General features: G+C 51.8%; 1 protein-coding gene across 6 annotated transcripts in view; it reads left to right on the forward strand.

The window, feature by feature from the left end:
- TBL1X (transducin beta like 1 X-linked) overlaps nucleotides 1-12,732 on the forward strand; it is a 236,742-nt gene extending 224,010 nt beyond the window's left edge. For 4 of the 6 annotated variants that reach the window (XM_082375729.1, XM_082375728.1, XM_082375732.1 and 1 more), the window contains 7 exons: nucleotides 366-487; nucleotides 4,007-4,081; nucleotides 4,494-4,621; nucleotides 6,139-6,249; nucleotides 6,357-6,522; nucleotides 8,243-8,344; nucleotides 9,296-12,732. In XM_082375729.1, coding sequence (XP_082231855.1) covers nucleotides 366-487; nucleotides 4,007-4,081; nucleotides 4,494-4,621; nucleotides 6,139-6,249; nucleotides 6,357-6,522; nucleotides 8,243-8,344; nucleotides 9,296-9,322 — 731 coding nt within the window. In that variant the 3' untranslated portion in view covers nucleotides 9,323-12,732. The remainder of the gene's footprint in view (nucleotides 1-365; nucleotides 488-4,006; nucleotides 4,082-4,493; nucleotides 4,622-6,138; nucleotides 6,250-6,356; nucleotides 6,523-8,242; nucleotides 8,345-9,295) is intronic. The other 2 variants (XM_082375730.1, XM_082375731.1) reach the window with 2 other exon arrangements.
- The last annotated feature ends 3,537 nt before the right edge of the window (nucleotides 12,733-16,269 follow it).

The following is a 16,269-nucleotide window of genomic DNA, read 5'->3' on the forward strand; positions in this document are numbered from 1 at the left end:
TGGGAGCGGCTAGGTGCCGGAGTAGGCGGCGTGCTTCTCCCCTGCCCTGTCTCACCTGCGCCGGGGGAGTAGGCGGCGTGCTTCTCGCCTGCCCTGTCTCACCTGCGCCGGGGGAGCAGGCGGCTGTGTGCTTCTGGCACCTGCGGCGTCGCGGGGTCTCTCTCTGCAGGCCTCTGGTCATCCCTGCAGATGTGAAGGACAGACTTCACGGTCTGCGAGGGACGGAGGCTGAGTTCACACTGGGCGTGCGGCTTTACCTTGTCCTTAGGCCTCGTGGCTGTGCTGTTACTTCTGCCAAGCCTCCTGAGCTGTGTGCACAGCTGCTGATTGCGCGTGTCCCCCCCTGACCATGTGCTGCTCCACAGCCCCTGCCCTCGACGTGGATTGGCAGAACAACACTGCCTTCGCCTCCTGTAGCACAGACATGTGCATCCACGTCTGCAGACTCGGCTCTGACCGCCCGGTCAAGACGTTCCAGGGGCACACGGTGAGTGCGACTTCCGACTGCGGGCTGAGGTTCACGCACAGGCACCGGGAGGCGGGAGCGGCTGCTCTGTGCCGGGGGTTAAAGGGCACCGTGACTGCAGACCGGTTCTCTGCAGCCCATTGCTCCTGGGGCTGTTGTAGCCATCTCAGGTGATGGGCTAACCCAGGTATCCATCTGGGGCCCATTGCTCCTGGGGCTGTTGTAGCCGTCTCAGGTGATCGGCTAACCCAGGTATCCAGCTGGGGCCCATTGCTCCTGGGGCTGTTGTAGCCATCTCAGGTGATCGGCTAACCCAGGTATCCAGCTGGGGCCCATTGCTCCTGGGGCTGTTGTAGCCATCTCAGGTGATCGGCTAACCCAGGTATCCCATCTGGGCAGGCAGTGTAAAAAAAAAAGTGGCCTGAGATGAGCCAGATATTGGATTTTGCAGGAAAGACTTTAAAGTAGCTATTATTAGACTATATGAGGACATAAAGGAAAGGCTGTTTGTAATGAGTGAACAGATGGGGAAGGGCAGCAGAGGAAGGAAAACTGTTCTTAAAACAGTCAAGTGGAAATCTCAGAATTGAGAGGTAGAGTGTCTGAAGTGAAAATGTTAATGGATGGTGGAGAGATTGCAGAAATAAGGTTAGTAAACCTGAAGAGAGATCATAGAAACTAGCCAATTTGAAGAATTGGTAAACGATTGAACAAATGAATAGAGGCTTAGTGACCTACGAGACAGTATGAAGCACTCTAGCATATATGTGTAATGGAGAGAGAAGAAAAGAGAATGGAACAGAAAAATTATTTGAAACAATGATTTTGCCAAATTTTCCTAAATTTGGTGGAAAACATCAACATTCAATCCAAGAAACTCAGACACCACCTGACTTCTCACTGAATTCCTTTTTTTAATTAATTAATTTTTTTATCGAGGTATAGTTGATTTACAATATTATGTAAGTTTCAGGTGTACAACATAGCAATTCAAATTTTTAAAGATTATAATCTATTTATAGTTATTATAAAATATTGGGTATATTCCCTGTACTGTACAATATATCCTTGTAGCTTATTTATTTTATACATAATAGTCTGTACCTCTTAATCCCCTCCCCCTGTCTTGTCCCGCTCCCCCTTCCCTCGCCCCAGCAACAACCGTTACCTTGTTCTCTGTATCTGTGCGTCTGCTTCTTTTTTCTTATATTCACTAGTTTGTTGTATTTTTTTAGATTCCACATATAAGTGATAGCATACGATATTTGTCTGACTTAGTTTACTAAGCATAATACCCTCCAAGTTCATGTTGTTGCCAGTGGCAGAATTTCATTCTTTTCTTGTCCGAGTAGTATTGTGTGTGTGTGTGTGTGTGTGTGTGTGTGTGTGTGTGCCACATCTTCTTTATCCATTCATCTATTGATGATTGATGGACACTTAGGTTGCTTCCATGTCTTGGCTATTGTAAGTAACGCTGCTGTGAACATTGGGGTGCGTGTGTCTTTTCAAATTAGCATTTTTGTCCTCTTTGGATGTATCATCAGATTCCCCAGCATAGCCCATGAGGCTCTTCACAGCCTTCCCCTGGCAGGTCCCTCTCGTGTGCAACACCCCCGCCTCTACCCTGGTCCTCCTGGAGGACCTGTTGGCTTTGAGCACCTCACACCTGCACTGCTCCCCACCTTTGACTCACAGCATCCCTTGCCACTAACTTACCTGACATAAACTGCATTGTCCTTGGCACTTGCCCATTTGCTTAGTACCCACTTTTTCCAGCTTCTGTCCCTACAGGTCCCTGCTTCCAAAAGAAGGTTCTTTCAGAGCCCAGGGAGCAATTGTCCTGTTAACATCTTGTCGTGGCTATAAACAGACCCTTCTTTTTTAATTTTTCTGACCTAAACTTATTTCTCCTCTACTCCTAGACTGTCCCCGAGCTTTTACTAGGAAATCTTTGTGACTTTCCAGCTGCCCCGTTTGGGACTTTCGTGCCGTCGCACCACCTGGCTCTTTAAACGGGTCTCATTGCAACCCATCATTGCACACAAGCTATGAGCTAAATGTAGTCGAGCTGATTTCTTCCCGAGACCCTGTGAACCGTTCCTGGATGCTTTCTGGGAATTGTGACTTGGGCTGCAGAGGGAGGGAGAGGAAAGTCCACTTTCACCCTGGAAGGTGGGAGGGGGTTCGACTGGGGACAGTCAGTGGGCACCAGCTCCCTCTTGCAGGCAGGCCCTTGGAGATGCACCCTCGGGTTCTGTTCTCAGCAGTTACACTCAGAGCCACCCACGCTGCCCTTGTCCCTGCTCCGCACCTCTCACCAGGCACTGCTTCTCTTGGTGTCCTCCTGGGTCCGCTTGCCTGTGCACACACACTCGGTCCGACCTTCTCGACCTCCCTGGCTCACCCACAGGCCTGCTCCTTGTACTGCAGGCTCCAATGCCTCCCTTTTTTCTGGGCCTTCCACCACGGGTACCACATGGAACACAGACGCACTTATCCCTCCCTGTCTCGCACCGTTCAACACTCAGTGCCCTTAGCAAGTAGCGTGACCGTTACAATTTATCATCCAAACCAGAGCACTTAGCAGCGTGGGATTAATTGGGAAGTTAATTATGAGTGTGAAATGAGTTAATTGTTAGGCTGGAGCAACAGGCATGAGAGAACGGGACGGGGCGCCACGGTCCCCCTACTAGAAACGGGAGGCCCGAGACCCGCGGCTGGCTCCCGCCATCTCTCCCCGGCCCACCCCGCCGGGCACATCATTCCCCGCCTCCACTCAGCTTCAGGCGGCTCCCTGGCCCACGGGAGCATTTGCCTTCGTCCTCCAGGATTTAGCCTCGAGGTCCCCTGGCCCCCAGAACCGGAAGGCTGCCTGCAGCCTTGTTCCTTTCTGCGCCTGCCCCCGGTCCACATCGCACACTGGCCTGCCTGCCAGAGCTTTCCATACGTGCCGAGTTACAGCATTCTGTTTACTTGGCTGTTTGCTCTGGAAATAGCCAAGTAACCTGTGCTCGTCTGCGTGTGTGTGTTCAGGTCACATCGTCTTGGGCCTGGGTTACCCCTCTGGTGACCTTGCTTCTTTACGTTTCCTCCCCCTCCACTCAGCACCGAAAGAGAGATGTCCTGACAGATTTAGACAGAGCGGGTAGCTGCTGTATTAAGAGTGAGCAGGAAAATGACTTATCCAATCAGCTTTAAAATAACTTACTGGTCTTCCTGGTTTTACGTGCTGCCCTTACTCTGTGTAAATTCATTTGGCTTCCTTCCTACTGGTGATTTTTTTTTTTTTTTCCCTTAGAGAAATAAGATGAGGGTGGCTGGTTATGTGTGGCATATGGCCGTGCGTTTTGTATAAATGAGCAAGGCCGGCGGGGTGAGGCAAAGGGGAATATGCACGCGCTCTGGGGCGTGTTCTTTTCTATCCAGGGGGGATGCAGGTAGGCTTTCTGCAGAGGACAGCGCGCTCCTTCCCCCTGCTGGAAGGCTATGTTACTACTCCCAGGCCTGCCCTTCTTTTTGAAACCCTTTGCTCTCTTTCAGAATGAGGTCAATGCCATCAAATGGGATCCTTCTGGGATGTTGCTAGCATCCTGCTCTGATGACATGACGTTAAAGGTAAAGCATTCTAAAAGGCCGGGCCGTTTGACCCCAGACGACCCCCTGTACTCAATGCTGGTCTTAGCATTCACTGCTCCTCCAGCTGGCTGTTCTGTTGCGAGCACTGTTCCCACCTCTGTCGCCTTCCCTCTTTGCAGATGACAGGCCACTGTCCTGCAGTGACCTCCTGCTTATCAGTCAAGGGTCCTGCCGAGCGAGCAGCCTTCCCTTCCCGCGGCCTTTCTCATGGGCGCCCCCTGGTGTTCGGCCGGCCCCTCTGCTGGCCAGTTTGCCGGCTGCCCACCGCACTGGGCGTGAGCTTCCCAAAGGCAGGAACCTAAGGAACGCTCCCAGCAGGGATGGATGGTGGTGAACCTCCCCCGGTGGGAGAAGCAGCCGTTGCTCACCTTGTTCCCAACGTGTTCTCTAGATCTGGAGTATGAAGCAGGATACGTGTGTCCATGACCTTCAAGCTCACAGCAAAGAGATATATACCATAAAGTGGAGTCCCACCGGGCCAGCCACCAGCAACCCAAACTCCAACATCATGCTAGCAAGGTAAAGGGAAGACAGCCCTCAGCCCGGTCTCGGTTCCTGAAAGCAACCTTGCTCACTGCGGCTGAGCCAGCAACATGGCCGGTAAAAGTTACTCATATCCAGGGAGCCCAGAAAATATTGCCAAGTTGTCTTCCAAATGTGTTTACGCCCTTCCAAAGTAAATGGAGAGGCGGCTGATTTTGAAAGGGCCCCAAGATACAAATTATCACGTGACGGCTAACTTGAGGTAAGGACGGTCTTAACCATGAGGCTGGTGGGAGGAATCAGTATATGTCCAGGCTCCCGGCACTTTGCTTTCCTGATGGAGAAAGGAAACAATTCAGCTTGGACCTTGGGCTTGGTGTGCTTGGTTCAACTTGGAGCTGCAGGTGGTGAGAATGCTGAATGGTGATAACGTCTCCCCAGCCGCAGCCAGATCTGACCTAAGTGAACCCCCTAAGACACCAGCATTGGCGGCAGAGGAGCGGCTAGTCAGTCAGATGCCAGAATTGAGAAGAGTGGTTATACGTCACCACAGTGGCCTCCGCAGAACTACATCAGCTAGGCTGTGGTCAGCAGACTTGTCATCGGACCCCATGCAGGATATAATGTTCCAATCCCAGTGTGATATTCTAACACGAACCTTTAGAAGAACGAACTAAAGAGATCCTGAGGCTGAATTTCCGGATTACTTAGGGGTCCGGAGACCATGAGCCAACAAAGCGTGGGTGTTTGTTTAGCCTGGGAAAGACCAGGCTTGGAAGGAATGTTTCCCTGCCAGGAAGCAGCAGTGGGTTTGTTCTGTATAGCTGCCGAGAGCAGGGTTGTGGGGGGAAGTGGCAGGTGGCACGGCCCTCCTATAAATGAGGGAGAGCCCTCCGTCTTTGCTGTGTAGCCGTGGGGCGGGCGGCCTCGCCAGGCAGCAAGGACTCTTGTTACTTAAAGGACCGACCCCAGGCCATCTCTTAGAAAACACTGGACTGAAGTCCCACATCAGCTGAAAGGCCGATCCAGAAAAACACCAAGGCCATTACTCTCTTATTTCAAGTAATTGTCCTGAAATCCACTTAAATGTCTAGGATACAGAACGCTATCTTTTCTCCTTTTTTTTATAACTTGGAAGGTGCTTTGTATCGCGTGGTTCCCATTAACGAGCGTAAGCGGTCCTTGTAGTTAACAAGCGTACAGGGACACGCTGCTGCCTGTGAGTCCCTGCAGAGAGAAGGAATGCCGGCTAAAGCATCTTTGTGCTGTGTACTCTTCTTTCAAATTTGGAAATTACTAAAATTTGCAGCTCCCAGCAGTGCGATTGCGTATTTGGATGCGATTATATTTTATTTTAATTCTGTATTCGCTCAGTTTGCTATTTCCCCAAATACGGCTCTCAGCATTATTTTAGTTGGCAACGATAGATGTTGTGTTGTAAGTTGTGGGAGCACTTTAGAAAATGTAGTGAATACAAAAGTACATATCATTCATATCTTAGAAAAACGCACAGACAAATGAGTGTGGATGTCAATTTGTTTCCCTCATAACAGCACCCAAAAAAAGAAGGAGAAGATCTGTTTTACGACCGTGGCTTTGTTTTCAGTATATCTGGTTCACGTTTTAGAAGAGGAAGAGTGTACCCGCTTGTTGTCTCTCGAAACGTAAGAGCCAGGAAAGGAAAGCAGCGCCCGCTGTCCGTGCCGCGTCTTAGGGAAGCAGTCGGGAAGCCGCGTGTGCTGTGGTGACGTTTTCTCTCCCGTCTCTGCAGTGCTTCGTTCGATTCTACAGTTCGACTGTGGGACGTGGAGCGGGGCGTTTGCATCCACACACTCACCAAACACCAGGAGCCGGTCTACAGTGTAGCCTTCAGCCCCGACGGGAAGCACTTGGCCAGCGGCTCCTTTGACAAGTGTGTGCACATCTGGAACACGCAGGTAACCCCCGATTCCCACCGCCCAGTCCTCTCCAGAGGGAGCGCCCCCGTAGTCATGTTTTCGGTGGTCCACGCCCGGAACGGCAATCAGGGAATGGATGCGTGCTCAGGAATGCCTGACCTCAGACGCGGAGCCTTGACACAAACCCCAGGTCCCCGCGTGGAGCCCAGACCCAGTGCCCTCTGCCCTGTGCTCCGTGTGGGCGGGCGGTCTTCCCCGCCAGGGACGCCCATCGACTCGTTACTTTTTCTGAGTCCTTGGCAGGTATGCCTTCCACCTGCCACTTCCTTCTCTTGGGCACGAGGAGTCACCCTGGAAAATCATAACCCAGTCATCTTCCCACCTGAGACGCTGCCCTGTGGGTACTAAGGTCTAGGTCGGAAGTGTCCTTCCATCCAAGCTTTCCAGGGGGAACGGCCGTCCGGGATGAGGCCAGCCCCGACCGCCTCTGCTCCACACCAGCTCCTGTAGCTTCTTCAGGGAACAGATCAAGGGCCATGAGGACTATTCGTTGGCTGTTGTCATGGCATTTTGATTTTTTGAAGGGAAGTGTTTTATGTTTGGGTAGCAGCGGGAATGTCACTGTTGGTTACACTGTCACAGAAGTAAAAGGAGATGGTATTTGAGTATACTGGGCTCTTGGGTCTCCTGCTAGTGGAAGAGAGAAATGTGCTATGGGAGGAATCAGTGCAGACAGCCAGCGATCCATTCTGTGTGGCCTCAGGATGGATGAAGTGGCCTCTCCTCTCCTGGTTTTTTGGGGGGGTTTTTTTGTTTCGTTTTGTCTTTTGTTTTTGTATTTTTTGGCCGCCCCGTGCAGCACACGGGATCTTAGTTCCCCGACCAGGGATTGAACTCGTGCCCCCTGCAGTGGAAGCGCAGAGTCCTAACCACTGGACCACCAGGGAAGGCCCTCCCCTCCTGCTTGATTCCCACGCTCCTTGGTGATTCCTTTAGGCCTGGGTGGCGTTCAGATGAATGCACTTTCTCAAGCGCACGCCCCCTTGTGGTTGGTGCAGGGAGGTGGTACGGGAGCCATGTTAAGTGGCGTGGGCCTGCGGGTGGTCCACTGAGACCTCAGGCTTCCCAGGGGCCGCCTCATGTGGTCATGTCTTCCCGGTGAGCAAGAGGTGATGGCGGCCCTTATGTGAAACCAGCCTGGTGCTGAGCCCAGCCTCACAGCCCCAGATAGGCCACCCGGAAAGCAGACATCAACGTGTAGCAGTCTATTCATGGAACTCTCACGGGAAATAGTGATGGATGGATTTCTAAAATGACATCATCAGTTACATAACTCCTGCTGTCAGCAAGTCATCAAATCATTTTACCCCTTTATTTATTTTTTTTATAAATCACAGAACTCTTTGAGACATGTTGAGGGTCTCTTTAATCATCAGTGAGATGGACGCCTTCTCTAAATATAAAAACACGTATGATCTTGTTGACTTGCTCCTTCCCTGGCTGCCTCAGTCCCCCTGCCGCCCTCAGTCGTTGGCCCCTGGGAATGACCCCTGGGAGGCGTGACCTCGGCTGAAACACGTTTAGGCCGACTCCGCGGGCTGCCATAGGTCAGCTATGCCCCCCGTGGCAGCAGGTCTGAGAGGCGCGTTACGGCCACTGAAAATTCCGTTAGCTTCTATGTTTGAAAGTTTCTGTACTGACACCCTGGGGGTCCACGTCGGCGCTCTGCATCGCGAGTGATGGCGGCTTTGCTTTGCAGAGCGGAAGTCTCGTCCACAGCTACCGAGGCACCGGCGGCATCTTCGAGGTGTGCTGGAACGCCCGAGGGGACAAAGTGGGCGCCAGCGCATCGGACGGCTCCGTAAGCAGCACCCGTAGTTTCCTGGGGGGCGGAGGGCGCGGCGGTGGAGACACGAGAAGTCAGACCCCTGATACCCGCGGGGGCTTCCAGCGCTGTGGTGGGCCTCCGAGGGCCGCAGCCAGTGTGTGTGGGTGAAGGAAACTTCTGGGCTGGCACCGCCTCTGGGAGCAGCTGTCTCTCTTGCTTCCTGAATGACGTTTTCTCGGTGAAATTGGTGGTCCTCAACCGGGGTGATCCTGCCCCTGGAGGGCATCTGCAATGTCTGGAGGCATTTTGGTTGCCGCCGCTTTGGTCGGGGGGCTACTGGCATCTGGTGAGTGGAGGCCAGGGCTGCTGCTGAACCTCCTGCAGTGGACGGGATGCCCACAGGAGAGAAGTGACTGGCCCCAAGTATCGCAGGTGCCGAGGCTGAGAAACCTGGTCCTGTCTTGGCTCCCAGCCTGCTGGGCCCTCTGGTGATAAAGGCCCGACTTTGCATTCCACGGGTCTCCGGGGTCCCAGTGGCCCTATGTTGATCGCCTAAGATGTCTAGCTTTTGGATTCATGCCTGCACTTGGAATTGCCATGAGCTGTAGGGCAGGTGGCAGTGGGCTGGCTGGCATGTCAGCCCGGCCCCCAAATGTGTGCTCAGGCGTGACTTGCCCTCTGCCCCGCCATGTCGGGGTCTGGTCCGTGACACCCGCCGATGGCTGTGGCCACCCCATTAGTTCCTAGCATAGCCCTTGACCTGGCTCTTGCCCTCTGTCCTGTTTGCCTGGGGTTGGTTGGTCAGGTGCTCAGACGTCAGCCTGTCGTTAGAGATGCTCTGAACCCTCTCTACTGTGTACCAATAAAACTTTGTAAAAAGTGGGTGGCAGGCTGGATTTGGTCCATGGGCCGTTTGCCAGCCTCTGCTCTAAAGGCATCTTGTGTCGTGTCTCAAGATAACAGGCGCTTTCTCTTTCCTTCCAGGTGTGTGTCTTAGATCTGCGAAAGTAAACATGAAATATTTTAGAAACAAGAAGAGAATTCTAACGGACCAGCAGTGAATGTGTGGGGTTGTAGCACTATTCAAACACAATTCTGTCAGCTCCAAAACTGCACGAACTTGACCTTAGAGTGTACTTTGAAATCAGCTCATCCCTGGCCACAGGAGTCTCTATTTTTTTGTAATCTTTATCAAGAAGTTTAAAACAAAAACATACACACAGTCATATCAAAGGGGGGAAAGAATGGTTTCCACCTGGAACATTCAGTCTGGGAAGCACGAAGCCACCAGCTAGACGGTGCATGGTTTGGTTTCCATCCAGAACAGGCTCTGATGGCTGAGAGGAAAAGAAAAAAAAAAAGAAAAAAAACTGTGCCAAAAAGAAAAAGAAAAAAAATGCTGTGATAAACCAAAAGGGGGGTGGGGAACTCCTCACATGGTGGGTTTTTTTTTTTTTTCCTAAAAATTTGGACACTACAGTTACTCTCACAAGGATGTTCAAAGACCAGTTTGTACGGATGAAATGGGCTACTTTGTAATCCCAACACTTTCTATTTTCTAGACTCTTTGTCCCGTGGTTTTTCTATGGGCTGGAATCCTGTCGTCTGGGGGCCTCGGGTCTGAGGTTGGAAACTGTTTTGGGTGTGTTGCTTCTTTGCTGGTGTCGCCTGCCCCCTCCACCTCTCCTTCCTTCGTGGTCTTGGTTGGCATCACCCCCTCACAGAGTCTCTGACAGGCGGGGCTTTCACGCCCTGCCCTCCCTCCCTCCCTCCCTCCCCCCCTCCCCCTCTCCCCCTCGCGCACTCTCTCCGCCCCTTCCTCATAGTCGCTTCCCATCTTAGGTCTCAAGGGCACTTTTGGCGCATACTAAGTGCTTTATGTAAGAAGGCAGGGCAGGGGGACTTTTTACAGGAGAAAAAAAAAAAAGTGACTTAGAAAGAGCCCAGAGTATTTTTGGAGAAAAAAAAAATATTTTTATGTTAAAACAATTTTAAAATCCTAAAATGGCCATCAGACATAGAGAGCTTTGTGTGATTCATATTTTAAAAAGAATAAAGTTTAGGAAGACACAGGCAGGGTCTGAGGTAGCTTTTTCTCTTTCAGCTTCACGAGAGGCAGTGAGGACTCTGGGTGGGAAGGGGCCAGGCCTGGGGTCAGCGTTGGGACTGTTCTACGGCCAGAGAGGAAAATCTGGGCCCTTCCAGCTCGAAGACGACCTTGGCATTTTTCAGGGTGTGTTGACCGTATAGTAGCCAGCAGGAGAGACCTGGAGAATCGTGCCTTCGGACCCAAGAAGCGTTCCCAGGACCAGCGGCATTGAAGGGGCCGTCACAGCCGTCCACTCAGCAGGATGCCGCCTGGCACCATTTGGGCCGCGGGGCCACCTGTGGGCCCCCCACCAAGCGCACCTCGGCCGGTCCTCGCACAGCTGACGGGAGAGGCTCCAGGATCTCACTGGGTCTAATAACGACAAAAACGAACAGGGAGAGAGGTTTTCGGTCCTGAAGGTGAATTACGTAGGTAGACTGTCACTAATAATTTCTGTCCTCTTCATAGTTTCTTCCTCTTGCAACAGGAGGAGAAAGGTTTTCTTTTTGTAATAATGAATCTTTTTACTGTTTTTAAAAAATTAAACATGGCTTTGTGTTCCTAGAGGAGTTTCCTTTCATTGGATCAGGTGACCTTTGTACTTTTGTTGTCATAACCCGACGCTGACCCATCTTTTAAATTAGCAGCGGGGGAAGCAGCGGAAGACAGGGCCTCTGGGTTCATCCGTCTTCCTGCAGGCACAGGCCGGGATGGGGCAGGGGGCCGGGCCCCGGGGGGCTGGCGGCAGGCAGGGTGCAGCCGTGTGTGTGTTCCAGCAACAAGGCCCGATGTTACTTAGAGGCTGGTGTCTGTCCGTGGAGCCAGAAGCTAACGGGCAGAGCAGACCAGGCCCTCCTGCAAAACCTGGATTGTCCCGAACCAGCCCCAAAAGCCAGAGTGCATTCATCTTTCTCGGATCATTAATGGGCCTCCATGGATCTGCGAGTCATTCAAGCCCCGTCTGTAGAAGACCAACAAGTGCTCTGTTTATGTCTGAGTGGAGCATTTTATTTGGGATCTGTTACCTAAACGCTTGGCCTTTAAGAAGATCAGAGTTCTCCGGAGTCTCCACTGCCATCTGTGAAGATGGCAGACATCCCCGGGTACACTGGTAATTCCCTGCCACCAAGAAGTTACTAGGTTTGAGGTGCAGTTTGGGGGGATCTAGACGAACACCATCTGGACCCCCTCACCCAATGAAAATGTGTCACATCTACAGACATCAGCTGTCCAGGGTCAGGACACAGTTTGTGTTTGACAAGCCAAAGCCTGCTGACGGGTGAAGACAGTCGGTTCACGCAACGATCCTCACCGGACAGTCAATACCCAGGGTCTCCAAGTGTTGACTTTAGCCTCTTGGTAAATCTGAACCAGTTGGGAGTTGCCGGGTTGGAGCCAAGGGCTGTGAGGCCACTGACACGGGGCCTTGATCCTGGGCCTGGCAGTGACCTGAGGCTGAGGAAGGCAGACTGTCTGCATTCCTGGCGTCCTCGGCCGGCCACTGGGAAGGAGCCTCCCAGGGGCCCCAGGGAGGCAAAACGAGGAGGCAGCCAGCGCCCCTGGAAACCCATCCCCGCTCTCAGCAGGACGGCAGCCGTCCCTGAGCTGTGGACGCTGCCCACCAGCTGCACCCTGCCAGCCAGCGCTCAGCGGACGCACCCCTGTCATCGGTGCCCCGTGGCTCGTGTTACCGTTGGACGTCGTTGACAGCGTCTAACACTTGGAAGTAAATGCTTCAGTCTCGGTGACCAAATGGGACCTTGATTTTGAAAGCAGGAGTAACACAACGGTCCTCCCCGGAATTTTCCGTTGGGTTTGCAGTGACTGAGAACTCATTCTGCGCACACCTGGGAAAGGGATGCCGCCCCACGGGGCACATCTGACCCCGCATGACACCCAGAACGTGGCGTTCGTTTTGTCTTTCTAAAAATAGATCTTGGAGCCAAGTGAAGTGCACTTTGTCAAACATAAGGGTCTGCTTTTGTTCCTTGTTATTTTTCTCTTTTAACCTTTTGTTCCACCTTTTTTTTTTTTTTTTAATCGTGTTTCTTGTCAAGTGCAGAATCGTTCCTTCCGCCGCTCACTGAGGTTGTGAATTCTGGCTTCTACGGTTTTTATTGTCTGTGTCAGACGTGCAGCCAGATGTGCTCCTGTCCGCGTTTTCCAGATTCTGTTCCATCCACACGGTCCCCGTTTCGTTCTCCCCCCGCCCCTCACCCTCACGCGCTCCCAGAAAGAGAATCACCTTGTGCGTCGTAGCTCATTTGTTTCAAGAGAGAATCAACAGATCATATTCAGTGTCTTGAATAAATTGCTCTATTTTGATAGAGAACTTGGTGGGTGTGCTTTCTTCGTCTTGGTCGGCACCTCTGGGGCCCACGCTGACACCCCTGAGTGTAGACGGAGCTCTGTGTTTTCTCCAGGAGAAAACAGCGGGAGGGCCGCTTTCGGGGTCGCCATGGCAGGAGGGTCAGCTGCCCCATTAGGATATAAAGGGAGCATGCTTTTTAGTACGTTTCCTTTGTGTTACTGTGTTTCAGGCTGGCTGTTTTAGAAAGTCAAAGCGGATCGATTTTCTCCTGTCAGTGGGGTTGGTTTGCTGGGAGTTTGAGTTCAAGGATGAGCTTTGAGTAGTTAGCAGAACCTAAGGTGGTAGGATACGGGTAAGCGGACACTGCACGATGCAGACAGACGTCTGGAAACGTTGACTGAAGTCTGCTCGGTGCCAGCCCCGGCCAGGTGTTTCCATTGATGCCACTTTCATCAGTGAACGGATGTGACATAATTGAATTGAACTGCTGTCCCCGTGGTAGGCAGACGCAGCGAGACAGGCTGCTCGCTGCGTTTGGCTGTACGCATGAGTCACAAAAGAAGGTCGTGGTGCCATTTCCTCTAATCCCAACTTGATCCTGGGCTGGAACAGAGCCAGGGGCTGGCCCATCCCTTCCTCCCTCTGCCCCAGTGTTGTCTGGGGTTCAGCCTTGCCTGGTTTTGTTTTTCTCTCTTTTAAGTCTTGCCAAGTTGACCAAGCGTGTTCCCACGTGGTGGATTTGGGGGGAAGCTCTGAGCACCCCAGGCCCTACTGCTAAAGCCACGGGAAGGCCCCGGGGAGACCTCTGTAGCAAACACGGCGGGCTGGCACAGCGCGGGGCAGAGCTTCCTGGGATAGACGCGTGTGGGACGCGGGCTTTGGTGGCTTCAGCAACGATGCTGGTAGCATATTCATAGCTTCGAAGGGGTTTCTTTGTGCTGTGAAGGAAACTGGGTTGAATCCAGATTGTCCAGCTCTCATTCCAGCCCAGTGCTGCAGTGATTCTAAAAATGTTTTGTCCGTTGAGGCTCCCACTTGATTTCGGGAATCCAAGTTTCCCCTCACTGCGCAGAGACCTTTTTTTTTTTTTTTCAACTGCCCATATCTGGGTGCTGTTCCTAAAGGGTCTTTGAGATGTTCTTTATATTCACGGAAAGGTTTCTGTGCACCTGTGGATGCTGGTGGTGTTCACTGTTGGTGGAAGCCTGGAAATCACTTGGTGAGATGCATGAAAAGGGCTGGGAGGGGGTGGGAGGCAGATACGTACCCTTACAAAGACTCAGAATTGGGTGGAATGTTTTTTTTTTTTTCCTTTCCAGTCTGGCTCCTTTTTCTCCCAAGTGTCTTCATCCATTTGCAAGGTAAGCAAAGCAAGACGCAGCTCCACGTGGAGGACCACGTGGGGAGTCGCGGGGTGGGGGGGACCCGTGATGGGGGAGGGCGTGGGGAGCCTCGGGGTTGGGGGAGGGCAGGGGGGACGCATGGTGGAAGGAAGCAGGGACTGTTACAGTATTACCTTCTCCTAAGACTTGAAGTTAATCCTCTGGGGGATGGGGACTCCTATTATGAATATACTTACTCTTGAGCAAAGTTCTTGAGAGGAATGCCACCAGAAACACAACTATAAATGACGAAGAGGGTATCTTTGGAATAGGGGGAATAGGTAGACTCATTTAAACGTTTTTTAAGGTGTGATAAACTGGCCAATAAGTTGAAATCAAACAGAAGCCACCTGATAGGAGCAGGCTTATCTTTCCACCCAAGCTACACTCCCAGCTACACCTGTCACGTCCAAACTCCTGGGTCTGGTTCCCAGTTGCCTCCCCTTTTTAAGAACCTTCCCTTCTCCCATCACCATCGCTTCCTCTCCCCTAGATCTTTCCCCTTATCATCCCAGCTACCGTCTACAAAACAATAACATAGCCGTCCCCTGCAGCAGCCAGCCTTACGGGGAAATTGCTTAAAGCCAGGCGTGGTCTGTCGTGATCTGCTGTGCTCGTTTGTTGTTCCCCGGGTGACTGATAGCACCTCTGTCTCTGATGCTCATTTCTGTCCCCAGTGCCCAGGTGTAGCTTAGGGCGTGGCACGTAGCCACGTGAAGGTATCCACTCCCCCTCTCACTCTGCCTCCACCCCAGTCAAAACCACCCTGCCAGCTTCGATGCTGACACCCCATCTGCTGAGGGGAGTGGACCAGATGATCACAGCAGCCTGGGTTCTCACTTGCAAGCTTCCGAACCTGGCTGTGGCTGATGTAACCCAGAAGGAATGAATGAGGAGGACATTGACTGTGGCTGATGTAAACCAGAAGGAATGAATGAGGAGGACACTGACTGTGGCTGATGTAAACCAGAAGGAATGAATGAGGAGGACACTGACTGTGGCTGATGTAAACCAGAAGGAATGAATGAGGAGGACATGGACTGTGGCTGATGTAAACCAGAAGGAATGAATGAGGAGGACATTGGCTGTGGCTGATGTAAACCAGAAGGAATGAATGAGGAGGACCTTGACTGTGGCTGATGTAAACCAGAAGGAATGAATGAGGAGGACATTGACTGTGGCTGCTGTAAACCAGAAGGAATGAATGAGGAGGACCTTGACTGTGGCTGATGTAAACCAGAAGGAATGAATGAGGAGGACCTTGACTGTGGCTGATGTAAACCAGAAGGAATGAATGAGGAGGACATTGACTGTGGCTGATGTAAACCAGAAGGAATGAATGAGGAGGACATGGACTGTGGCTGATGTAAACCAGAAGGAATGAATGAGGAGGACATGGACTGTGGCTGATGTAAACCAGAAGGAATGAATGAGGAGGACATGGACTGTGGCTGATGTAAACCAGAAGGAATGAATGAGGAGGACATGGACTGTGGCTGATGTAAACCAGAAGGAATGAATGAGGAGGACATGGACTGTGGCTGATGTAAACCAGAAGGAATGAATGAGGAGGACATGGACTGTGGCTGATGTAAACCAGAAGGAATGAATGAGGAGGACATGGACTGTGGCTGATGTAAACCAGAAGGAATGAATGAGGAGGACATGGACTGTGGCTGATGTAAACCAGAAGGAATGAATGAGGAGGACATGGACTGTGGCTGATGTAAACCAGAAGGAATGAATGAGGAGGACGTGGACTGTGGCTGATGTAAACCAGAAGGAATGAATGAGGAGGACGTGGACTGTGGCTGATGTAAACCAGAAGGAATGAATGAGGAGGACGTGGACTGTGGCTGATGTAAACCAGAAGGAATGAATGAGGAGGACGTGGACTGTGGCTGATGTAAACCAGAAGGAATGAATGAGGAGGACATGGGCTGTGGCTGATGTAAACCAGAAGGAATGAATGAGGAGGACATGGGCTGTGGCTGATGTAAACCAGAAGGAATGAATGAGGAGGACATGGGCTGTGGCTGATGTAAACCAGAAGGAATGAATGAGGAGGACATGGGCTGTGGCTGCTGTAAACCAGAAGGAATGAATGAGGAGGACATTGACTGTGGCTGCTGTAAACCAGAAGGAATGAATGAGGAGGACATTGACTGTGGCTGCT

This window comes from Balaenoptera borealis (genome assembly GCF_965194805.1).
Source record: "Balaenoptera borealis genome assembly, chromosome: X".
Taxonomy (NCBI): domain Eukaryota; kingdom Metazoa; phylum Chordata; class Mammalia; order Artiodactyla; family Balaenopteridae; genus Balaenoptera; species Balaenoptera borealis.